We start from the raw sequence: 26,113 nt of genomic DNA, 5'->3' as shown, positions 1-26,113 counted from the left end.
ACTGCATTCCTTCCTTCCTTCTATAGCATTTCTTAATGTTACTCAGTTCCTTTGGCTTTGATGCCTCATGATTGAGTATTGCTCTGTTCAAGTAGACTGTGATTTTGCGGTGGTCTGATAGGGGTGTCAGTGGGCTGACTGTGAACGCTCTGAGAGACTCTGGGTTGAGGTCAGTGATAAAGTAGTCTACAGTGCTACTGCCAAGAGATGAGCTATAGGTGAACCTACCATAGGAGTCTCTCTCTCTCTCTCTCTCTCTCTCTCTCTCTCTCTCTCTCTCTCTCTCTCTCTCTCTCTCTCTCTCTCTCTCTCTCTCTCTCTCTCTCTCTCTCTCTCTCTCTCTCTCTCTCTCTCTCTCTCTCTCTCTCTCTCTCTCTCTCTCTCTCTCTCTCTCTCTCTCTCTCTCTCTCTCTCTCTCTCTCTCTCTCTCTCTCTCTCTCTCTCTCTCTCTCGGATTAATGGTAGAGACACACGTATGACGTAACAAGAGGATTTGACTTCAGAGACAATCTTCTTATCCTCTGTGTGGCCCCTCTGACCTATGCAATCCTATGGTTTGTCTACTATAATCCATACACTGTCACGCGGGGCGGAGCAAGCGAACCCAAATGCAGACTCAGACGAGGAGACGAGGAGACGAGGATAGGTAACCAATGTATTTTTTGAAAAGTCGGAGAGGAGATGGGGTGGGTAGTAGGGAATCCGGACTGAGGCTGAGGGCAAGGAGATTAGGAACCAAGTAAGCAGGTCTGGAGAAGAATCCAATGATGCAGTAGAGCGGGGATCCAGGGCAGGGAAGCAGAAGAGACGAGGGACTGGAAACGGGGACCGGAGTCAGAGCAGACGAGGTACCGGAGTCAGAGCAGACGAGGTACCGGAGTCAGAGCAGACGAGGTACCGGAGTCAGAGCAGACGGGGACCGGAGTCAGAGCAGACGAGGTACCGGAGTCAGAGCAGACGGGGTACCGGAGTCAGAGCAGACGAGGTACCGGAGTCAGAGCAGACGGGGTACCGGAGTCAGAGCAGACGGGGTACCGGAGTCAGAGCAGACGGGGTACCGGAGTCAGAGCAGACGAGGTACCGGAGTCAGAGCAGACGGGGTACCGGAGTCAGAGCAGACGAGGTACCGGAGTCAGAGCAGACGAGGTACCGGAGTCAGAGCAGACGGGGTACCGGAGTCAGAGCAGACGGGGTACCGGAGTCAGAGCAGACGGGGTACCGGAGTCAGAGCAGACGGGGTACCGGAGTCAGAGCAGACGGGGTACCGGAGTCAGAGCAGACGAGGTACCGGAGTCAGAGCAGACGAGGTACCGGAGTCAGAGCAGACGAGGTACCGGAGTCAGAGCAGACGGGGTACCGGAGTCAGAGCAGACGGGGTACCGGAGTCAGAGCAGACGAGGTACCGGAGTCAGAGCAGACGGGGTACCGGAGTCAGAGCAGACGGGGTACCGGAGTCAGAGCAGACGAGGTACCGGAGTCAGAGCAGACGGGGGTACCGGAGTCAGAGCAGACGAGGTACCGGAGTCAGAGCAGACGAGGTACCGGAGTCAGAGCAGACGAGGTACCGGAGTCAGAGCAGACGGGGTACCGGAGTCAGAGCAGACGGGGTACCGGAGTCAGAGCAGACGAGGTACCGGAGTCAGAGCAGACGGGGTACCGGAGTCAGAGCAGACGGGGTACCGGAGTCAGAGCAGACGAGGTACCGGAGTCAGAGCAGACGGGGTACCGGAGTCAGAGCAGACGAGGTACCGGAGTCAGAGCAGACGAGGTACCGGAGTCAGAGCAGACGAGGTACCGGAGTCAGAGCAGACGGGGTACCGGAGTCAGAGCAGACGGGGTACCGGAGTCAGAGCAGACGAGGTACCGGAGTCAGAGCAGACGAGGTACCGGAGTCAGAGCAGACGGGACTGTAGCGGAGAGAAAAAGCAGCGTGAGGCTAGGAACAAACAGAAATGCGGACTGACTGAGTAGAGGCTACGATCTGGCAGCGTGGAAGTGGCAGGGCTGAGTATTTGTAGAGGTCTTGATTACGGAACAGGTTGCAGCTGGTGGGAATTGGTTACCACAGGGTTAACACGGTTACCACAGGGTTAACAGGGTTACCACACGTTACCACAGGGTTAACAGCGTTACCACAGGGTTAACAAGGTTACCACAGGGTTACCAAAGGGTTACCACATCGTTACCACAGCATTACCAGGATTACCACAGCGTTACCAGGGTTACCACAGGGTTAACACAGCATTACCAGGGTTACCACAGGGTTAACAGCATACACAGGTACATTTTCAGTTTAAAGATCAAACGTAGCAGTTGTCCGTCTTGTAAATACACATTCATTTTTATTACCAATTCATCTGACTATACATCATTACACTTTTTGACATTTGATTTAAAACATTCATTTTTTTCCACACAATCTTGCTTTTTCTTCTTTAAAAGAAAAACATTTAATTATACTTATCTCATAGTAACAACTGTACAAGGACAGTATCGTAGTACAATCATCTACTTAAACATGGATCTTACTTTAAATGAAATTAAGTGACAACAAAATGACAGTTGAAGATAGCTCACCATGGTCCATGGTTCGCGGGTTTGAACAATGCGCAATTTAAAGGTTATTTTTTTGATTAAGTCGACATATGCAGAGTTGAATGTGTCTCTGCAAAATGCGGGAACATTACCTTTTAAAACACGCATTACGAACCAAGTGCGATCGGAGTAAATCCCGTCCCTCTAGGGGTCTATTCAGTCTGTATAAAGGTAAAACAGCAACACATTCCACAAAAGAAATGTAAAGGTAATTCACCGATCGGACCAGCATATATCCGTGGAATGCCGTCTCCGTTAAAGCGGGAAACATTTTGCCTTTACATTTCAATCACGCTGTAAAAGCTGAACTTGATGCGGGATTGACCAGAGCCCCTTATTGGAGTGTTTACATACCAGCAGACATGACAGAGCACAGTGACAGCAGAGCCCCTTAATGGAGTTTTAACATCCCAGCAGACATGACAGAGCACAGTGACAGCAGAGCACCTTAGTGGAGTGTTTACATCCCAGCAGACATGACAGAGCACAGTGACAGCAGAGCCCCTTAATGGAGTTTTAACATCCCAGCAGACATGACAGAGCACAGTGACAGCAGAGCCCCTTAATGGAGTTTTAACATCCCAGCAGACATGACAGAGCACAGTGACAGCAGAGCACCTTAGTGGAGTGTTTACATCCCAGCAGACATGACAGAGCACAGTGACAGCAGACCCCCTTAGTGGAGTGTTAACATCCCAGCAGACATGACAGAGCACAGTGACAGCAGTAGCTTGTATGTACATGCACTAAAGTGCTAGAGTGTTTTTTACAAAGGCATGCAGAGCAAATAAGATGCATCCCAAATGGAACCCTATTCCCTATATAGTGCACTACTTTAGACCAGAACCCTATGGCACCCTATTCCCTATATGGTGCACTACTATAGACCAGAGCCCTATGGTGAATGCATTCAGTTGTACAACTGACTAGGTATCCCCCCCCCCCCCCCCCCCCCCCCCCTTCCCCTTCCCTATGTGAATAGGATGCCATCTGGGACAGCAGCCTATGTAACTCATAATCGTTACAACTTCCTTCCACATATGCATAAGGGTTATTCAGTTGCTATCTTCCCTCTCTTCTTCTACACGTTTACAGAGTTGAACATTCATTTCAACATATAAAAATACATCATCACTGACATCATGGATTCACCTCAGCCAATAGGAAGCAGTGTTTTTTCTTTTTCTTTTTTGTCTTAACATTTGTTTGTTTGTTTATTCTACAAATACAGGTGAGAAGTCTGACTTCAAGCTTCGAACAAACAAACAGTAACATAAAATATGTTCAGCTGAATAAGAAAATAGTTTAAGAGTATTTACACACAGCACAGAATATAACAAATGATACGTTTATGCAAAAATAAACAAAAACATAAACCAACAGAAAATGTGTAAACCTTTATGTTCATACAGGTATTAGAATTACGGTTGTATAGATCTCTCGACATCTGAAAATGCGTTTATTATATGACTAATATATATATATATATATATATATATATATATATATATATATATATATATATATACAGTACCAGTCAAAAGTTTGGACACACCTACTCATTCAAGGGTTTTTCTTTATTTGTACTATTTCCTACATTGTAGAATAATAGTGAAGACATCAAAACTATGAAATAACACATATGGAATCATGTAGTAACCAAAAAAGTGTTAAAACAAATCAAAATAAATTTGATATTTGAGATTCTTCAAAGTAACCACCCTTTGCCTTGCTGACAACTTTGCACAACCAGCATCATGAGGAATACTTTTCCAACAGTCTTGAAGGAGTTCCCACATATGCTGAGCACTTGTTGGCTGCTTTTCCTTCACTCTGCGGTCAAACTCATCCCAAACCATCTCAATTGGGTTGAGGTCGTGTGATTGTGGTGGCCAGGTCATCTGATGCAGCACTCCATCACTCTCCCCCTTGGTCAAATAGCCCTTACACAGCCTGGAGGTGTGTTTTGGCTCATTGTCCTGTTTAAAAACAAATGATAGTCCCACTAAGCGCAAACCAGATGGGATGGCGTATCGCTGCACAATGCTGTGGTTGCCATGCTGGTTAAAGTGTGCCTTGAATTCTGAATAAATCATCGACAGTGTCACCAGCAAAGCACCCCCACACCATCACACCTCTTCCTCCATGCTTCACGGTGGGAACCACACATGTGAGAGAGATCATCCGTTCACCTACTCTGCGTCTCACAAAGACACGGCGGTTGAACATATTTCCACAGGTCTAATGTCCATTGCTCGTGTTTCTTGGCTCAAGCATGTCTCAACTTCTTATTGGTGTCCTTTAGTAGTGGTTTCTTTGCAGCAATTAGAACATGAAGGCCTGATTCACACAGTCTCCTCTGAACAGTTGATGTTGAAATGTGTCTGTTACTTGAACTCTGTGAAGCATTTATTTGGAATGCAATCTGAGGTGCAGTAAACTCTATTTAACTAGGCAAGTCAGTTAAGAACAAATTCTTATTGACAATGACGGCCTACCAAAAGGCAAAAAGGCCTCCTGCGTGGACGGGGGCCTGGGATTAAAAATAAATAAATAAATACAATATAAATATAGGACAAAACACACATCACGACAAGAGAGACAACACAACACTACATAAAGAGAGACCTAAGACAACAACATAGCAAGGCAGCAACACATGACAACAGAGCATGGTAGCAACACAACATGGTAGCAGCACAACATGGTAGCAGTACAAAACATGGTACAAACATTATTGGGCACTGACAACAGCACAAAGGGCAAGAAGGTAGAGACAACAATACATGACGCAAAGCAGCCACAACAAGTGCGGCTGCACTTGAAGAAACTTTCAAAGTTCTTGAAATGTTCTGCACTGACTGACCTTCAAGTCGTAAAGTAATGATGGACTGCCCTTTCTCTTTGTTTATTTGAGCTGTTCTTGCCATGATATTGACTTGGTCTTTTACCAAATAGGGCTATCTTCTGTATACCACCCCTACCTTCTAACAACACAACTGATTGGCTCAAATGCATTAAGTAGGAAAGAAATTCCACAAATTAACTTTTAACAAGGCAAACCTGTTAATTGAAATGCATTCCAGGTTACTACCTCATGAAGCTGGTTGAGAGAATGCCAAGAGTGTGCAAAGCTGTCATCAAGGCAAAGGGTGGCTACTTTGAAGAATCTCATATTATGGCAAGAACAGCTCAATTAAGCAAAGAGAAACAGTCAATCATCAATACGGAACATTTCAAGAACTTTGAAAGTTTCTTCAAGTGCTTTCGCACTTGCTTGGGCCAAGAAACAAGAGCAATGGACATTAGACCAGTGGAAATCTGTTCTTTGGTCTGATGAGTCCAAATGTGAGATTTTTGGTTCCAACCACCGTGTCTTTGTGAGACGCAGAGTAGGTGAACGGATGATCTCCACATGTGTGGTTCCCACCGTGATGCATGGAGGAGGTGTGATGGTGTGGGGGTGCTTCATGGCTACCACAGCATTGTGCAGCGATACTCCATCCCATCTAGTTTGCGCTTAGTTGGATTATCAAATGTTTTTAAACAAGACAATGACCCAATACACACCCCCAGGCTGTGTAAGGGCTATTTGACCAAGAAGGAGAGTGATGGAGTACTGCATCAGATGACCTGGCTTCCACAATCACCCGATCTCAACCCAATTGAGATGGTTTGGGATGAGTTGGACCACAGAGTGAAGGAAAAGCATCAGCATATGTAGGAACTCGTTCAAGACGTTTGGAAAAGTATTCCAGGTGAAGCTGGTTGAGAGAATACCAAGAGTGTGCAAAGCTGTCATCAAGGCAAAGGGTGGCTACTTTGAAGAATCTCAAATATAAAATATATTTTTTATTTGTTTAACACTTTTTTGGTTACTACATGATTCCATATGTGTTATTTCATAGTGTTGATGTCTTCAGTATTATTCTACAATGTAGAAAATAGTAAAAAATAAAGAAAAACCCTGGAATGAGTAGGTGTGTCCAAACGTTTGATTGGTACTGTATATATATATATATATATATATATATATGTATATATGTATGTATGTATGTATTGCATACAGTATATACACACATGTGGAACTATGAGTAAATCAAGTAGAGGCACATCAGACGGTAATGTTTGGATGATGTCATTGTTTTTGTTGTTACAGTACTATCCAGGTTATTTTCATTCCGGAGTTCAAAGTTTTAAGTTCCAGTTCTTTTTGAGTTCCTGGTTGGTTAGCTGGTGCTACAGGGGCTCAACCCTGTTACAAACCCCCCCTACGAATCCCTACGAGAGTGGGAGGGGGGGTCTGAGGTACCCTGTATGGTCATGTGGACAAGAGAATAGGAGGGGAGGGAGGAGCAGGAGAGAGGAGGAGTAGGGATGAGTGGAGAAGAGGAGTAGGGAGGAGTGGAGAAGAGGAGTAGGGAGGAGTGGAGAAGAGGAGTAGGGAGGAGTGGAGAAGAGGAGTAGGGAGGAGTGGAGAAGAGGAGTAGGGAGGAGTGGAGAAGAGGAGGAGTAAGGAAGAGTGGAGGAGGATAGAGTGTGGACAGTTCCATCAGGAGAGAGGAGGGAGGAGAAGAGGAGAGAAGCAGGAGAGAGGAGAAGAGGAGAGAAGCAGGAGAGAGGAGAAGAGGAGAGAAGCAGGAGAGAGGAGGGAGGAGAAGAGGAGAGAAGCAGGAGAGAGGAGGGAGGAGAAGAGGAGAGAAGCAGGAGAGAGGAGGGAGGAGAGGGAGTAGAGGAGGACTAGGAAAGATGGGTCTGAGGTACTGGCAGGGTTTCACAGGAGAGACAGAGTGGAGCGAGTAAAGGGAGGAGGACAAGGGTACGGTGATGGTTCCTGTCATGATTCTGCTGGTCCAGTCTCGTCCAGGTCCAGACTAGAGGTGGTCCCTGTCCCAGTCTTACTGGTCCCAGTCACCATGGGGAAGGTGAACCTCCGCTCTGTGACGTCTCGCCAGCCTCGGTGGGAGGAGGGGACTGCCCAGCGGGATGGAGGGCGGCGGTTGGCTGGCCTTGCCGGACGCAGGAAACACGACTCCAGGGGTGGAGCCACCGGGGAGCGAGGGAGATCCTTCAGGAGAGGAGGAAGTAGATGAGAGAGAGAGAGAGAGAGAGACAAGATAGCTTCCTATATTCATAGGTTTTCATGATGATTATTTTAAGAATTAGAAAAAGACATGACCCAAGACAGAGGAAAATAAGTATTAACAAAAGTAAGTGTGATTAAAACAGGAAAGCAAATAATGACCACAGTATAGACCTAGCAGGAGGAAAGACCATGTGGAGGAACTACAGCGTGATGAAACAGGTGGAGGAACTACAGTGTGATGAAACAGGTGGAGGAACTACAGCGTGATGAAACAGGTGGAGGAACTACAGTGTGATGAAACAGGTGGAGGAACTACAGCGTGATGAAACAGGTGGAGGAACTACAGTGTGATGAAACAGGTGGAGGAACTACAGTGTGATGAAACAGGTGGAGGAACTACAGCGTGATGAAACAGGTGGGGGAACTACAGCGTGATGAAACAGGTGGAGGAACTACAGCGTGATGAAACAGGTGGAGGAACTACAGTGTGATGAAACAGGTGGAGGAACTACAGTGTGATGAAACAGGTGGAGGAACTACAGCGTGATGAAACAGGTGGAGGAACTACAGCGTGATGAAACAGGTGGAGGAACTACAGCGTGATGAAACAGGTGGAGGAACTACAGCGTGATGAAACAGGTGGAGGAACTACAGTGTGATGAAACAGGTGGAGGAACTACAGTGTGATGAAACAGGTGGAGGAACTACAGTGTGATGAAACAGGTGGAGGAACTACAGCGTGATGAAACAGGTGGAGGAGCAACAGAGTGATGAAACAGGTGGAGGAACTACAGTGTGGAGGAACTACAGTGTGATGAAACAGGTGGAGGAACTACAGTGTGAGGAAACAGGTGGAGGAACTACAGCGTGATGAAACAGATGGAGGAACTACAGTGTGATGAAACAGGTGGAGGAACTACAGCGTGATGAAACAGGTGGAGGAACTACAGTGTGATGAAACAGGTGGAGGAGTAACAGTGTGAGGAAACAGGTGGAGGAACTACAGTGTGGAGGAACTACAGAGTGATGAAACAGGTGGAGGAGCAACAGTGTGAGGAAACAGGTGGAGGAACTACAGAGTGATGAAACAGGTGGAGGAACTACAGTGTGATGAAACAGGTGGAGGAGCAACAGCGTGATGAAACAGGTGAAGGAGCAACAGAGTGATGAAACAGGTGGAGGAGCAACAGAGTGATGAAACAGGTGGGGGAACTACAGTGTGGAGGAACTACAGTGTGATGAAACAGGTGGAGGAACGACAGTGTGAGGAAACAGGTGGAGGAACTACAGTGTGATGAAACAGATGGAGGACCTACAGTGTGATGAAACAGGTGGAGGAACTACAGAGTGATGAAACAGGTGGAGGAACTACAGTGTGATGAAACAGATGGAGGACCTACAGAGTGATGAAACAGGTGGAGGAGCAACAGAGTGATGAAACAGGTGGAGGAGCAACAGAGTGATGAAACAGGTGGAGGAGCAACAGAGTGATGAAACAGGTGGAGGAGCAACCGAGTGATGAAACAGGTGGGGGAACTACAGTGTGGAGGAACTACAGTGTGATGAAACAGGTGGAGGAACGACAGTGTGAGGAAACAGGTGGAGGAACTACAGTGTGATGAAACAGGTGGAGGAGCAACAGAGTGATGAAACAGGTGGAGGAGCAACAGAGTGATGAAACAGGTGGAGGAGCAACAGCGTGATGAAACAGGTGGAGGAACTACAGCGTGATGAAACAGGTGGAGGAGCAACAGCGTGATGAAACAGGTGGAGGAGCAACAGAGTGATGAAACAGGTGGAGGAGCAACAGAGTGATGAAACAGGTGGAGGAGCAACAGCGTGATGAAACAGGTGGAGGAGCAACAGCGTGATGAAACAGGTGGAGGAGCAACAGCGTGATGAAACAGGTGGAGGAGCAACAGCGTGATGAAACAGGTGGAGGAGCAAGTTAGTCAGCATGAATGATGATGATCACACAGCCACTCCACTGCTGTGGTTTAAAATGTGTTCCCAATTCCCTCGGTTCTACGTATCATATGAATGATGAGGGAAATCTAAACCACATCTAGCTCTGCTATAAATACACACGTGAGGGGGTGGCACCAGAACACCAAGATGGAGGAAGTGTTTCTGCCTCCACAGATAATTTTTTTTATATTTATTTGAATCTGATGTTACGAAGGCCTATTTTCTAGCCTACTTTTAGAAGCGTTAACCAAATCAATACATCAATGAACCAGTCAATCAATCAACAGGTAAGTCCTACCCAGGTAATGACAGTACATAACATTAAATGATACCATGGAAGCGTATTAGAGGTCGACCACTACAATGTTGCTTTCGGTTTCATCACATCCACTCAGCATGCAGCCACGTTTTAGCAGTAACTTCCTGTTAATTTTTTTTTTTTTATAAAAAAATGTTTTACAACCTCTAACCTCACGGCCCGGGGTCACAGGGTCACGGTTTAGCAGTAACTTCCTGTTTTACAACCTCTAACCTCACGGCCCGGGGTCACAGGGTCACGGTTTAGCAGTAACTTCCTGTTTTACAACCTCTAACCTCACGGCCCGGGGTCACAGGGTCACGGTTTAGCAGTAACTTCCTGTTTTACAACCTCTAACCTCACGGCCCGGGGTCACAGGGTCACGGTTTAGCAGTAACTTCCTGTTTTACAACCTCTAACCTCACGGCCCAGGGTCACAGGGTCACGGTTTAGCAGTAATGACCCACTGGAACATTCTATTAAATTTGAGACGCGAGCAGACGACGTCACACGCAGGTTCATTTGTCCTCGTTAACGAAGCTTAGAAAGGTTGTTATTTTGAGAGAGAGAGAGAGAGAGAGAGAGAGAGAGAGAGAGAGAGAGAGACGGAGAGAGAGAGACGGAGAGAGAGAGACGGAGAGAGAGACGGAGAGAGAAAGAGAAAAAGAGAGAAAGAGAAAGAGAAAAAGAGAGAAAGAGAAAGAGATGGTGAGATAATTGTGAACGAGGAGAAAGAGAAAGCATACTGTGGTAACAGTATGTTTTGTGAACAGCAGCAGCACACAGACAGAGCAGTCGGAAGACCTATCAGAAATACAACGGTGTCACGGTGTTAGATAAGACACCTTGGGTCATACTGTCCTTGTGCTTGTCTCCACCTCCCCCTCCAGGTGTCGCCCCTGTTCACAATTATCCCCTGGGTATTTATACCTGTGTTCTCTGTTTGTTTGTTGCCAGTTCGTCTTGTTCGTTCAAGCCCACCAGCGTTTTTCTTGTCAGCTCCTATCGTTTCCCAGCCTCTTTCCTCGTCCTCCTGGTTTTGAACTTTGCCTGACCCTGAGTACGCCTGCCTTCCTGTACCTTTGCCTTACCCTGGATTTCTCGACCCCTGCCTGCCTTGACCTGTCTTTGCCTGCCCGGTTGCTACAATAAACATTGTTACTTCGAACAGTCTGCATCTGGGTCTTACCTTGATTCCTGATACATACGGGACCAGTCAGAAGACCTATCAGAAATACAACGGCGTTAGATAGACACCTTGGGTCATACGGGACCAGTCAGAAGACCTATCAGAAATACAACGGTGTTAGATAGACACCTTGGGTCATACGGGACCAGTCAGAAGACCTATCAGAAATACAACGGTGTTAGATAGACACCTTGGGTCATACGGGACCAGTCAGAAGACCTATCAGAAATACAACGGCGTTAGATAGACACCTTGGGTCATACGGGACCAGTCAGAAGACCTATCAGAAATACAACGGTGTTAGATAGACACCTTGGGTCATACGGGACCAGTCAGAAGACCTATCAGAAATACAACGGTGTTAGATAGACACCTTGGGTCATACGGGACCAGTCAGAAGACCTATCAGAAATACAACGGTGTTAGATAGACACCTTGGGTCATACGGGACCAGTCAGAAGACCTATCAGAAATACAACGGTGTTAGATAGACACCTTGGGTCATACGGGACCAGTCAGAAGACCTATCAGAAATACAACGGTGTTAGATAGACACCTTGGGTCATACGGGACCAGTCAGAAGACCTATCAGAAATACAACGGTGTTAGATAGACACCTTGGGTCATACGGGACCAGTCAGAAGACCTATCAGAAATACAACGGTGTTAGATAGACACCTTGGGTCATACGGGACCAGTCAGAAGACCTATCAGAAATACAACGGTGTTAGATAGACACCTTGGGTCATACGGGACCAGTCAGAAGACCTATCAGAAATACAACGGTGTTAGATAGACACCTTGGGTCATACGGGACCAGTCAGAAGACCTATCAGAAATACAACGGTGTTAGATAGACACCTTGGGTCATACGGGACCAGTCAGAAGACCTATCAGAAATACAACGGTGTTAGATAGACACCTTGGGTCATACAGGACCAGTCAGAACAACAACTGTTGTGAGTCATCTTTCTCTGTTTTCGTTTTAGTCGACCACCTAAACTCCCCCCTTTAGATTAAAAAAAAAAAAACATTTCTTTAAAAAGTTGTTTTTAAATTAGTTTATTTTAGTTCAGATATGGTAACTAGCAGTCCACTATTAACATAACTGAAAACTGGGGCTAACTTTATTTCACACAAGTGGTTCTTCTGGCCTCTAAAATGTTTAAGGCCAGACGTATGGACAGAAAACCGAGAACTCTTTGGGTCAGTCGACAGTTGATTTGTGATCTTCTTAAAAATAAATATGAATGAATACATAGAGATATTAAATACCACATTAAATACCATGCAGGCATCTACACAGACAGATGTTATGATGATGATAATCTAGAGATGATAGAAAACTCACATCTGTTTAGTCGAGGTGCTGGCTAGCGTAGTGGAACACTTCAAAATATAAAAGGAGAGCCACACGCTCTCAGATACAAAAATATTTATGTCCAACGTTTCGACAGACGAGCCGTCTTCATCAGGGTATAATGATAAACACTGCGAGATGACTCATTTATATAGTGTCAAAAGACACACATAGGTGTCTGTAATCATGGCTGGGTGTGGCCTGATATCATTGGTTAATTCTCATATATTAAAATAGCATACAAAAAAACATAAATGGATAGTGTACGATCATAGATACAATTTGGCTACATGAGCCTACAAAACATTTACAATGGCAAAATCACAATAATCACAAGAATGGCTTCAGATCAAAGTTGAGACCGAAGGGAGTACGGGTCTTTAAGTTAAAGATCCAGGCAGCCTCTCGTTTTAACAATAAATTGTCGAGGTCACCCCCTCTTCTAGGGAGGGTGACATGTTCGATGCTGATATAACGTAGGGACGAAATCGAGTGGTTTGATTCCAAAAAGTGAGCGGCAAATGGGTAAGTCGAGTTTTTGCACCTAATGGAGCTACGATGCTCCGAGATAAGTACTTTTAATTCACGCTTTGTTTTACCCACATGATTTTTACCACAAGGACAAGTTATAAGATAAATAACTGCCTTAGTGGAGCACGTAATAACACCTTTGATTGGGATCTGTTTCCCTGTTTGTGGGTGTTTGAAGGATCTACATGTATAAAGTGCCATTGCATTGAGCGCAGCCATTACACTTGTAGTTTCCATCCAGTGGAGGCGCAAATAGAGGTTGTTCAGGAATATCTTGGGGTGGTAAATCAGAGTTTACCAATTGATCTCTGAGATTTCTGCCCCACGAAAACACGACCAAGGCAGGGTCTGAAAACACATTACCGAGACTGTCGTCAGATTTTAGAATGGGCCACTGTTTGTGAACGATTCCTTTAATTTGTTCAGAGCACTTTCAATAACGGGTAGTTAGAACGCAAGAATGCTGTTTTTTGCGAAACTGACCTTGAAAGTGAACATGTCTCGATTTGTTTAGGATTTTCTCAATGGCAGTTTGTCATTATACCCTGATGAAGACAGCTTGTCTGTCGAAACGTTGGACATAAATATTTTTGCATTTTGAGCTCCTAGAGTGTGCGGCTCTCCTTAATTTTTTGTTTTGTAGGCTTAATTTTTATTACGATAATAATAATCACCCAGCTACAACACCACCGACATTGTTGACCTGTGAGGCATGCTGTGATTGGCTGATGGGGGCTGGGGGGGGGGGGGGGGTGAGGTGAGGTGAGGAGGGGTCCATGGTGACCCTGTGACCCTGGCGGTGAGGTTAGAGGTTGTAGAAACAGGAAGTAAACCGGAACTTACGTCACGCAGGGACAAGCAGGGTTAGAGCCCCTCCAGCGAGCGGTTAGTAAGACAGGGTGGTTCTACAACCAGCAGAGGGTATAGACAGAATGGAGGAGATACAGATGGAGGATCTTTATTTGATCACTCTTTTGTTGATGACAATTTTCCTGCACCGCAAACTTGTAGTGTATTCAAGGCCTAAAAAGGCTTCAAAAGTTTGTAATTTCCCACTTGACATTTTCAGACTTGATTTGCCCGAACATAAACTGTATCAACCCCTACAAAAATGTACATCAATTATACTCCACGTAATAATTCACATGTCCTGTTGCTGCAGGATTATTATCCTGCTATAGCAAACTGGCTCAAATTAAGATCCTACATCTGTAGATGGAGGGAGGAAGAGAGAGAGAAAGAGAAAGAAAACCCAGAGATGAGAAGGAGAGAGGGGAGGGAAGAGGGGGACTCATTAGATATACTGTATGAAGAATGAGAGACTGAAGAGAAAGAGAGAAGAGAGGAGAGAGAGGAGAGAGACAAAGTTAGATATACTGTATGAAGAATGAGAGACAGAAGAGAAAGAGAGAAGAGAGGAGAGAGAGGAGAGAGACAAAGTTAGATATACGTATCCAACAGAGAGAGGAGAGAGAAAGAGATTAAAGAAAGGAGAAGAGAGACACAGGGACTCAGGATAAAGCTGGGGGGGGGATCAACAGAAAAGGTCAGTAATCTCACAGCCGCCAATAGACACGCTGCAATAAGTCTGTATCCTACATACAGGCTGCAGTAAATCACTACTGTAACCCCTTCAAACATGGGAAAATAACAAAAAGGGACCTCATCACCAATTCAGAGGATTTATCCGTTATTAATATTTCCCATAGTGCTCCTATACTTTCATCTTGCGTGCTTCACAACCCATGTTCAACGTTAAGAGAGGACACGGTTGAGGTAATACACTAAAAGCTATGTAATCTTCTCAAGAGCACACTACAACCAACATACTGTAACCAGTATACAGCCCACTACCCTAGTCCTCTGCTACCCTAGTCCTCTGCTACCCTAGTCCTCTGCTACCCTAGTCCTCTACTACCCAGTCTAACAACCCTACTACCCTAGTCCCATTACTACCCAGTCTAACAACCACACTACCCTAGTCCATTACTACCCAGTCTAACAACCCTACTACCCTAGTCCATTACAACCCAGTCAAACAACCACACTACCCTAGTCCATTACAACCCAGTCTAACAACCACACTACCCAGTCTAACAACCACACTACCCTAGTCCATTACCCAGTCTAACAACCACACTACCCTAGTCCATTACTACCCAGTCTAATAACCCTACTACCCTAGTCCATTACAACCCAGTCTAACAACCACACTACCCAGTCTAACAACCACACTACCCTAGTCCCATTACTACCCAGTCTAACAACCACACTACCCTAGTCCTCTGCTACCCTAGTCCTCTGCTACCCTAGTCCTCTGCTACCCTAGTCCTCTGCTACCCTAGTCCTCTGCTACCCTAGTCCTATTGTTGGACCTCTCATCTCCGTTGGTCTCCGCTGTTCTCCGCTGTTCTCCGTGTCTTTTTCTCCGCTGGACATCTGTTGGCGGATTGGATTGTGTGGAACGGGAGTTTATTGCAGATTGTGAGTTGGAACCAGACGTTACAGTACCCCCCCCCCCCCCTCCACGGGCAGCTCTTAACGGCCTAGAAAGCTGAGCAGGGGGCCTCCCACGGGGACGTGGAGCTGGGCGGTCAAGATGGCCGCGGTGCGCCACTGGAGGATGGACAGGGCTGTAACTCACAGGCTTGAGAAGGGACACATGGAAGGATGAGGAGATCCGGTAATGGCGGGGCAACTGGAGACGGTAGGTGACAGGATTGATGCGGTGTGTTATTTTGAATGGACCAATGAACAGGGGACTGAACTTTTTTGCAGGGGTCACGAAGCCGGATGTCCCAGGTAGAGAGCCACACACGTTGCCCAGGGTGGAAGAGTGGAGTAGGTCGGTGATGTTTCTGAGAGAGGGAAGCTTGATGTAGGTGTCGATGTGCGGTCTCCCAAACCTGCTCACTCTGTCCAAACCACTCATCCATGGCAGGCACAGTTCTGGGCTCTGTCTCCCATGGGAACACAGGCAGAAGTTTCGTCTGCCCGTTGGTTTGGGGATGGTATCTGGAAGATAGGCTGATGGAAACCCCCAGTCGGTCGCAGAAGGCTCGCCACACCCTGGAGATGAACAGGGGTCCCCGATCCGAAACGATGTCTTCCGGGAATCCCATACAGACGAAACACCTGTTGGAAACATGCACTCAGCCATTTCCATGGCATTAGGTCGATGCGGAAGGGGGATGAGTCAGCACATCTTGGAGAACCGGTCCACTACAACTAAAATAGTAGTGAAGCCAAAAGAGTCTGGCAGATCCGTGAGGAAATCCATGGCGATGTGGGACCATGGTCTGTGTGGTGTAGGTAAAGGCTCGAGCTTACCGGTAGGTAGTTGGCGAGGGCTCTTTGCCCAAGCACAGACGTGACAGGAAAGGGGGCCTCCCACGGGGACGTGGAGCTGGACAGGAAAGAACATAATCTCGGACGCTGTTAGGGATGACCACCAGACCTTGCGTGTCAGTAGCTCCGTGGTCCGGGTGATTCTGGGATGGCCAGAACTCAGCGAGGTATGGCACCACTGCATTTGTTGGGGTCTGACGGACGCCGGAACGTAGGTATTGCCTGCAGGGGTGTCGGGTCTCTTGGACGGCTGATTGGATTTCCCACTGTATGGGTCCCACGACACAAGATGGAGGCAGGATGGGCTCTGGAGCTGGGTTAGAGGAAGGGCTCGGGAGCTGGGTTAGAGGAAGGGCAGCCAAATAGACGGGATAAGGAATCAGCCTCCACATTTTTTCTTGCCAGGCAGATAGGTGACAGTGAAGTTGAATCGGGTGAAGAAGAGTGCCCAGGAAGCCTGTCTGGTGTTGAGCCTCTTACCACTTCTTAAGTACTCCAAATTGCGGTGGTCGGTAAGGACAAGGAATGGGTGATGAGCTCCCTTTAACCAGTGGCGCCACTCTTCGATAGCCAGCTTAATGGCGAGCAGCTCTCGGTTCCCGACATCATAGTTCCTCTCAGCGGGTGACAGTTTCTTGGAAAATAAGCCCCATGGGAATAATTTTGGAGGTGTCCCTACCCGCTGAGAGAGAACCGCTCCTACGCCGACCTCAGATGCATCAACCTCCAGAACCAAAGGAAGGGTAGGAACTGGCTGCCTAAGGATGGGTGCAGAGGTGAAGAGGCGTTTCAAGGTCTCAAATGCAGTAAGGGCGGTGTCAGTCCTTTGGAGGGTATGGGTTTTTTGACTGGTGAGAGCTGAGAGAGAAGCGGTTGTGCTGCTGCAGTTTTGGGTGAACCGGCGGTAGTAGTTGGAAAAGCCTAGGAAACGCTGTAGTTCCTGTACGGTGGTAGGTTTGGGCCAGTTAAGCATGGCTGTGACTTTGCTTTCGTCTATGTTGACCCCTCCTGGTGTCAACACAAAACCTAGGAAGGCTACCGTAGTAACGTGATAGGCGCTCTTCTCAGCCTTGACATAAAGATGGTGGTCCTGTAGTCGTTTGAGGACCTGTTGCACATTCTGTACGTGTTCTGCAATGGAGTGAGAGTAGATCAAGATATCGTCAATGTACACGATGAGGAACTGGTTGGTCCTGGAAAACTTAATTCATGAAGGACTGGAAGACTGCAGGAGCATTGGTAAGACCGTAGGGCATAACCAGGTATTCGTAGTGGCCCCTAGCAGTGATGAACTTTGTCTCCCACTTCGGATACGGACCAGGTTGTATTCACTACGTAGGTTCAGTTTAGAGTAGATGGTAGCCTGTCCAACCTGTTCTAGTGCGGCCGGAATCAGAGGAAGAGGAATGCGATTCTTGATAGTAAGGTCATTGAGGGGTCGGTAATCTATGCAGGGACGGAGACTACCATCCCTTTTTTCACAAAAAATGAACTGGGATAAAGCCGGAGACGTGGATGGACAGATGAATCCCATGTCGAGGGCCTCTTCTGTATAGGTGTCCATAGCCTCATTCTCTGGGATGGACAAGGGGTAGATCCGACCATTAGGGGGTGATACCCCAGGAAGGAGGTTGATCACGCAGTCCTCCGGGCGATGAGTGGGCAGAATGGACGCCATTTTCTTGCTGAAGACACTCAGGAACTGGGCATATACAGGCGGGATGTAGGTTGGAATGGCAGACCCCAATCCTTCTATAGAGGTGGCTCAACAGGGTAGACTGAAGCAGTTCTTAAAACAGACGGGAGACAATGACAGCAGTTCCCCTTGCCGCCAGGAGGTGGCAGGGTCATGAAGGCTTAGCCAGGGGATGACCGAGGATGAGGGGTTCTTTAGGCGAAGACAACAACATTAACTGAATGACATCATAGTGAAGGAGGCCAATCTGAAGGGTGATACTTTCGGTCATGCAAGTCACAAGACCAGTTCCGAGAGATTGTCCGTCCAGCGCATTAATCCTAAGGGTGAGGATTAACAGGGATTAGTTTGACTCTTAACTGTTGTGCCAATTGTTCGTCAATTAAATTACCTGCGGCCCCCGAGTCCACTAGTCTCTCCACAAACTGAGTGATCCTATTAGCAGAAAGAAGAGCCAGGATACCAAACTGCCTTTTGGTAATATTCACTAGTAGGTTGCCAATGGATTTGGATCCAGATGTATTGGTTTAGGTCCGTTAAATCTCCTCTGCAGGCCAGTTCGGTCTGTAACTCCCAATTTAGACCTCTCCGGTAGACTGTAAGGAGAGCTGGTTCACTCCATCCACTGCCAGCAGCCGTGGTGCAGAACTCAAGGGCATACTCAGTGTTGGAGCGACGTCCATGTCGCAGCTCACTTAACAGGTCCCCGGTGTGACGACCTGAAGCTGAATGGTCGAACACCTCCTTGAAGGAGGGCGTGGACACGTGATTCAGAGGACAGATCAGAACTTTGAGCGGCCCACAGGGCTGTGACCCAATCCAGAGCTTTGCCTGTGAGTAGGGAGATGACGAAGTCCACCCTGTCTTTGTCAGAGGTGAAGTCAGCGGGGTGATGGTCTATGTACAGGTTACATTGCATGAGAAATCCTTGACATTTCCCAGGGGAGCCGTGGTATTTATTAGGCATGGATATGGGGGGAGATGAACGAGGGGATGCTGTGGCACCTGATATCGGTGAAGCAGGAATGGACTGGCGAAGGAGGTTGCAGAGTTCATTGATTCGTTCCTCCTGTCGGGGTTAGACGTAGCTGCAGCTCCGCTGAATCCATCTGTCGTTTTTGGTGAGGTATTCTGTTCTGGCTATCTGGTATTCTGTTTATGGGTGGCAGGTACCCTAGTGGTTAGAGCGTTGGACTAGTAACCAAAAGGTTGCAAGATCGAATCCCTGAGCTGACAAGGTAAAAATAGGTTGTTATTCCCCTGAACAAAGCAGTTAACCCACTGTTCCTAGGCCGTCATTGAAAATAAGAATTTGTTCTTAACTGACTTGCCTAGTTAAATAAAAGTAAAAATGAACACGATGGGAGACAGAGAGCAGGTTTCAAGTGCAGCAAGTGTTTATTTGTAAAGGACCGCAGGGGCAGGCAGAAGGTCATACACACGGGGTCCAAAAAGGCAGCAGTACAGGCAGGGAAAAGGCTAGTAACATAGTCCAGGAGAACAGGCAATAGGTTGATAACAGGAAATCCGATAGGCTAAAGTACAGACAGGGAATAGGTAAAATGCGTCGTTAGTGAGGCAGGCAAAAACTATCATACACGGTAGGATTAAATTACGGAAAAAAAACAGAGCTCCGAATAGAAGTGTGTCACAAAACAAACAATACCTCACAATGATGGGGTGCAAAGAACTTAACTAAATAGTGTGTGATAATGACATACAGGTAGGTGTGTGAACAGGTGATCAGAATTCAGGTGATTGGGATCTGGAGAGTTAGCTGCGTTCAGGGGATCTAGGTGTTTGAGATTATGAGTTGGAAGCAGACGTTACAGGTTGTTTTTGTTTACACACCCGTCTTCATACCACACGCACCCTTCAATTGGAATACAGCTTATTGCAGGTCCTCTAAGGTGGATGACTGGGTTCTTTCTGGTCAGTTGGGAGCGAATACAGCTTATTGCAGGTCCTCTAAGGTGGATGACTGGGTTCTTTCTGGTCAGTTGGGAGGGAATACAGCTTATTGCAGGTCCTCTAAGGTGGATGACTGGGTTCTTTCTGGTCAGTTGGGAGCGAATACAGCTTATTGCAGGTCCTCTAAGGTGGATGACTGGGTTCTTTCTGGTCAGTTGGGAGCGAATACAGCTTATTGCAGGTCCTCTAAGGTGGATGACTGGGTTCTTTCTGGTCAGTTGGGAGCGAATACAGCTTATTGCAGGTCCTCTAAGGTGGATGACTGGGTTCTTTCTGGTCAGTTGTTTCTATGACGTGTCCCCAGAGTTGCTCGTCATTATTCTAGTAGGAGGTATTATTGGTTGGGTTACCCCTGTGCTGTGACTGGTGTTCACATGTAGCCTGTTGGCCTATCTGACCAACTGGATCCACTCTAGTCTCTACTGGCTATCTGGCCAACAGGCTACACTCTAGTCTCTACTGGTTATCTTGCCAACAGGCTACACTCTAGTCTCCACTGGCTATCTGGCCAACAGGCTACACTCTAGTCTCCACTGGCTATCTGGCCAACAGGCTACACTCTAGTCTCCACTGGCTATCTGGCCAACAGGCTACACTCTAGTCTCCACTGGCTATCTGGCCAACAGGCTACACTCTAGTCCCTACTGGCTATCTTGCCAACAGGCTACACTCTAGTCTCTACTGGTTATCTGGCCAACAGGCTACACTCTAGTCTCTACTGGTTATCTGGCCAACAGGCTACACTCTAGTCTCTACTGGTTATCTGGCCAACAGGCTACACTCTAGTCTCCACTGGCTATCTGGCCAACAGGCTACACTCTAGTCTCTACTGGCTATCTGGCCAACAGGCTACACTCTAGTCTCCACTGGTTATCTGGCCAACAGGCTACACTCTAGTCTCTACTGGTTATCTGGCCAACAGGCTACACTCTAGTCTCCACTGGCTATCTGGCCAACAGGCTACACTCTAGTCCCTACTGGCTATCTGGCCAACAGGCTACACTCTAGTCCCTACTGGCTATCTTGCCAACAGGCTACACTCTAGTCCCTACTGGCTATCTGGCCAACAGGCTACACTCTAGTCCCTACTGGCTATCTGACCAACAGGCTACACTCTAGTCTCCACTGGTTATCTGGCCAACAGTCTGTTCTGCTGATGTGTGTGTCTGGTAGTCTCTCTCTCCAACTCTTTTCCTATCCGTAGGATTAATACCTAACTGGCGCCCCAACAAAAATCTTTCTCTTTAACCCTCTCTAACAATACCGCTACAGAACTGGATTACAACTTAGTGCTGTAATGTTTTCATCCTGTTTTAATGTATAGTATTTTTCATAATGCTATATACATTTTTCTACCTACTTTTTAACGGTCCATCTCCTAGCCTACAAATACTACCATTACTTAAAGAATTTTCAATTTTTTTTTAATGTTTTTTTTCAACATATTGCTCGCCATGTGAGCCAGACAGCAAAATCCCCAGTGATCGGGTTAGACCTTCTCCCTCAGATTGCTGACTAACTACAATACTAACAGAGGGATACTGAATGAGGGGTCAGTGGAGGCTGAAGCAGAGGGATACTGAATGAGGGGTGAGTGGAGGCTGAAGCAGAGGGATACTGAATGAGGGGTGAGTGGAGGCTGAAGCAGAGGGATACTGAATGAGGGGTGAGTGGAGGCTGAAGCAGAGGGATACTGAATGAGGGGTGAGTGGAGGCTGAAGCAGAGGGATACTGAATGAGGGGTGAGTGGAGGCTGAAGCAGAGGGATACTGAATGAGGGGTGAGTGGAGGCTGAAGCAGAGGGATACTGAATGAGGGGTGAGTGGAGGCTGAAGCAGAGGGATACTGAATGAGGGGTGAGTGGAGGCTGAAGCAGAGGGATACTGAATGAGGGGTGAGTGGAGGCTGAAGCAGAGGGATACTGAATGAGGGGTGAGTGGAGGCTGAAGCAGAGGGATACTGAATGAGGGGTGAGTGGAGGCTGAAGCAGAGGGATACTGAATGAGGGGTGAGTGGAGGCTGAAGCAGAGGGATACTGAATGAGGGGTGAGTAGAGGCTGAAGCAGAGGGATACTGAATGAGGGGTGAGTGGAGGCTGAAGCAGAGGGATACTGAATGAGGGGTGAGTGGAGGCTGAAGCAGAGGGATACTGAATGAGGGGTGAGTGGAGGCTGAAGCAGAGGGATACTGAATGAGGGGTGAGTGGAGGCTGAAGCAGAGGGATACTGAATGAGGGGTGAGTAGAGGCTGAAGCAGAGGGATACTGAATGAGGGGTGAGTGGAGGCTGAATCAGAGGGATACTGAATGAGGGGTGAGTAGAGGCTGAAGCAGAGGGATACTGAATGAGGGGTGAGTGGAGGCTGAAGCAGAGGGATACTGAATGAGGGGTGAGTAGAGGCTGAAGCAGAGGGATACTGAATGAGGGGTGAGTAGAGGCTGAAGCAGAGGGATACTGAATGAGGGGTGAGTGGAGGCTGAAGCAGAGGGATACTGAATGAGGGGTGAGTGGAGGCTGAAGCAGAGGGATACTGAATGAGGGGTGAGTGGAGGCTGAAGCAGAGGGATACTGAATGAGGGGTGAGTGGAGGCTGAAGCAGAGGGATACTGAATGAGGGGTGAGTGGAGGCTGAAGCAGAGGGATACTGAATGAGGGGTGAGTGGAGGCTGAAGCAGAGGGATACTGAATGAGGGGTGAGTAGAGGCTGAAGCAGAGGGATACTGAATGAGGGGTGAGTGGAGGCTGAAGCAGAGGGATACTGAATGAGGGGTGAGTGGAGGCTGAAGCAGAGGGATACTGAATGAGGGGTGAGTGGAGGCTGAAGCAGAGGGATACTGAATGAGGGGTGAGTGGAGGCTGAAGCAGAGGGATACTGAATGAGGGGTGAGTGGAGGCTGAAGCAGAGGGATACTGAATGAGGGGTGAGTAGAGGCTGAAGCAGAGGGATACTGAATGAGGGGTGAGTAGAGGCTGAAGCAGAGGGATACTGAATGAGGGGTGAGTAGAGGCTGAAGCAGAGGGATACTGAATGAGGGGTGAGTAGAGGCTGAAGCAGAGGGATACTGAATGAGGGGTGAGTGGAGGCTGAAGCAGAGGGATACTGAATGAGGGGTGAGTAGAGGCTGAAGCAGAGGGATACTGAATGAGGGGTGAGTAGAGGCTGAAGCAGAGGGATACTGAATGAGGGGTGAGTAGAGGCTGAAGCAGAGGGATACTGAATGAGGGGTGAGTAGAGGCTGAAGCAGAGGGATACTGAATGAGGGGTGAGTGGAGGCTGAAGCAGAGATGGTAGTAGTAAGAAGGAGCCAGGAACACCCTCTTAGTATAGAAAACAATGAAGCGCAATAGTAGTAGTACTGTAGTAGTACTGTAGTAATACTGTAGTAGTACTGTAGTAATACTGCACTTGGGGAAAATGCAGTAGAACACTGTGTGGAATGTGAAAAAAAAAGTTATTAAAGTAATTAAAAGTAATAAAATATTACCATTACATTACCATAGTGTCAGTCAATGCTCTTTGATCTGAGAAGAAAACACCAGCACGGAGTTATCAAAATGTAAATGAGAATGTTAATTTTGTTTTCCTAGTTTGTGTTTTTTTTTCGGTAATTTGGAAAGAGCCAAATTGTAGAGAAGTGGAATGAATGGATCATTATGGAAGCTCTTTCTAGAGTTCCCCGGGAAATTGAGCATTAGAAAAAAATATAATCTCCAAATGGCTAAACTAGTGAGAAATATACGTGATTATGTGTGAGTTTACTTAATTTACTATCATCCTCAATTAACATATTTAATCATTTATAAGATACCGAATTCTCCTGTGGTCATTTGTAGCTCAGTTGGTAGATTATGGTGCTTGTAACGTCACAGTAGTGGGTTCGATTCCCGGGACCACCCATATGTAGTATGTATGTACGCATGACTGTAAGTCGCTTTGGATAAAAGTGTCTGCTAAACGGCATACATTATTATTATTTATAATATCTGATTAATGTATATTACAGTACTTTCCATGATGTGGACATTATGTGTTAGTGCATTACACAAGCTGACGTTTTGACCACATCTCATTGGGAGGAATTACACCTTGGTGACGTTAGTATACAAGTTTAAAGTCCACACGGTGACACACTTAAAGTATATCGATATCTTTGGTTTTGTACTGTTGATTTCGTTATACCCGCTGGGGGGGGGGGGGGGGTCGCAGGACTTAGAACGCAGCCGTCATTTTCTTTCTTAAACATGGCACAGAGAATTCTGGGCGATCTTTCGATAAAAGTCTCTGGCCAACACCAATACACGGATTTACCAGTCTAACTAGCAGCCAACCATTGGCTGGTACCTCATGGCGGGTCGTGATTTGTTGAAGTTAACTAACAGAAAAAGTGATTTGTTCCCTTTTCCGTGATGGATTTCCTTCCAAAATCAACATCCGACATTCCACGTTCTACAAGTTGTCATCTAATCAATCATGTATAGGTTATTTCAAGTTTCCGTGTGGCGTTTGTATAACGTTTTGTCCCTGTTGTATTGATTTCAACGTGATGTCGATATGAATGATTGACAGAACACTGCTGCGTTTCCCTTTCTGTTGACGAGCCCCGTATCAATTCCAGAAATTGTGAAAACGGGTTTACCTTGCCTACTAAAAGGGGGGGGCTAAAATAGATCGTAGTAAACAACAAAACAGTATTTACCTCCATACACCCCGCCTGGTTCCTGTCTCCTTCTCCATGCCTCCCCTCTCTGCTCTGGCCTGCAGACCCCAGTCTCTTCTCCTCCCTGAAGCTCTGCTCCAACAGCTTCTTGTTCAGCAGACGGGCTGCGTTCTCTGCCAGGGTGTATCCAGGCGGGGCAGACAGGTCCTGGCGTATACTGACCACCTCTGGTGTCCTCTCCCCCCCTGTTCCCCCCGGCCCTCCCGGGGTCTCTAGTATCAGCTGCACCGGGCTGGGAGAGCGCCCGCGGACATTCCTCAGGAACTCCTGGGCTGCACCAAGGGACCTGGGGTCTTTGGGGTCTGAGGGTGGTAGGTTGTGTACCCCTGGCCCCGCGGGAGGTGAGAGGTCAGGGGGAGCGGTGCGGGTGCGGCTTGGGGACTTGGTGAATTTGGACTGCAGGGGTTCGTAGGCTACGGGGGTGTGGTCTATGATGTTGAAGAGGCTGGACAGGCCGTCGTTGATGGTGGTGTGGACCGGAGAATCCCTGGTGGTGGTGGAGCGAGCCCAGGCCGACTCAGAGGCTCCCTGTTATTATACATATAACACTTAGAGTGGCCTCAGGCAGCTGACTGCAACAATACATAGATAAATACATAGATAAACAATAATTACCTTCTGGGGAGTGGTGGGAGTCGGGGCCCTGGGGCCGGCCGTGGAGCTGGAGGAGGCCCCTACAGGGAGGTCAGCCTTCGATGATGTCGACAGCTTCCTCTGGAGCTTAGGGGAACCGTACTTAGGAGAACAACATGTCCGCTCGAACTTGGACTGGACCACAGGAGAGTACTGTATCTTGCGGATGTTTCTGGAGGGGGAGGAGATGGGGGTTGAGCCTCCTCCTATAGGGGTGAGGCAGCGGTGGGGGGAGCTGGTGAGGGTGCGGAGGATGTCAGTTTGTAAGCCCACACTGATGGTCTGGGTGGTTTGGGTTCCCCGAGTAGTGAAACCGTTGGTCTGACACGCCGTGTCTCGGAGCTATTAGGTTGAGAAGAAGAAGTTGTAGAAATTAGAAGAATAAACTACATATACATTTACATGGAAGTATGTACAGTGGCTTGTGAAAGTATTCACCCCCCTTGGCATTTTTCTTATTTTGTTGCCTTACACCCTGGAATTAAAATGTATTTGTTTTTAATCATTTGACTTACTCAACATGCCTACCACTTCTAAGATGGAAAATATTTTTTAATGTGAAACCAGCAAGAAATAAGACAAAAAAAACAAACAGAACTTGAGCGTGCATAACAATAGTCAATACTTTGTAGAGCCACCTTTTGCAGCAATTACAGCTGCAAGTCTCATGGGGTATGTCTAGAAGCTTGGCACATCTACCCACTGGGATTTTTGCCCATTC

At 47.3% G+C, this 26,113-nt stretch overlaps 1 protein-coding gene across 1 annotated transcript in view; it reads right to left on the bottom strand.

Annotated features, from left to right (window-relative positions):
• Positions 1-7,327: 7,327 nt before the first annotated feature.
• The window catches only part of LOC129813405 (microtubule cross-linking factor 1-like), a 123,204-nt gene continuing 104,418 nt past the window's right edge, over positions 7,328-26,113 (bottom strand). Inside the window, exons 15-17 of the mRNA XM_055865741.1 lie at positions 25,375-25,734; positions 24,739-25,287; positions 7,328-7,663 (exon numbers count right to left, since the gene is read on the bottom strand). Of these exons, the coding sequence (XP_055721716.1) occupies positions 7,433-7,663; positions 24,739-25,287; positions 25,375-25,734 (1,140 nt within the window). The 3' untranslated portion in view covers positions 7,328-7,432. The remainder of the gene's footprint in view (positions 7,664-24,738; positions 25,288-25,374; positions 25,735-26,113) is intronic.

This window comes from Salvelinus fontinalis, chromosome 16, assembly GCF_029448725.1.
Source record: "Salvelinus fontinalis isolate EN_2023a chromosome 16, ASM2944872v1, whole genome shotgun sequence".
NCBI lineage: Eukaryota > Metazoa > Chordata > Actinopteri > Salmoniformes > Salmonidae > Salvelinus > Salvelinus fontinalis.
Note: the sequence above shows the minus strand (reverse complement) of the source record. Positions and strands in the feature narration are given on the sequence as shown.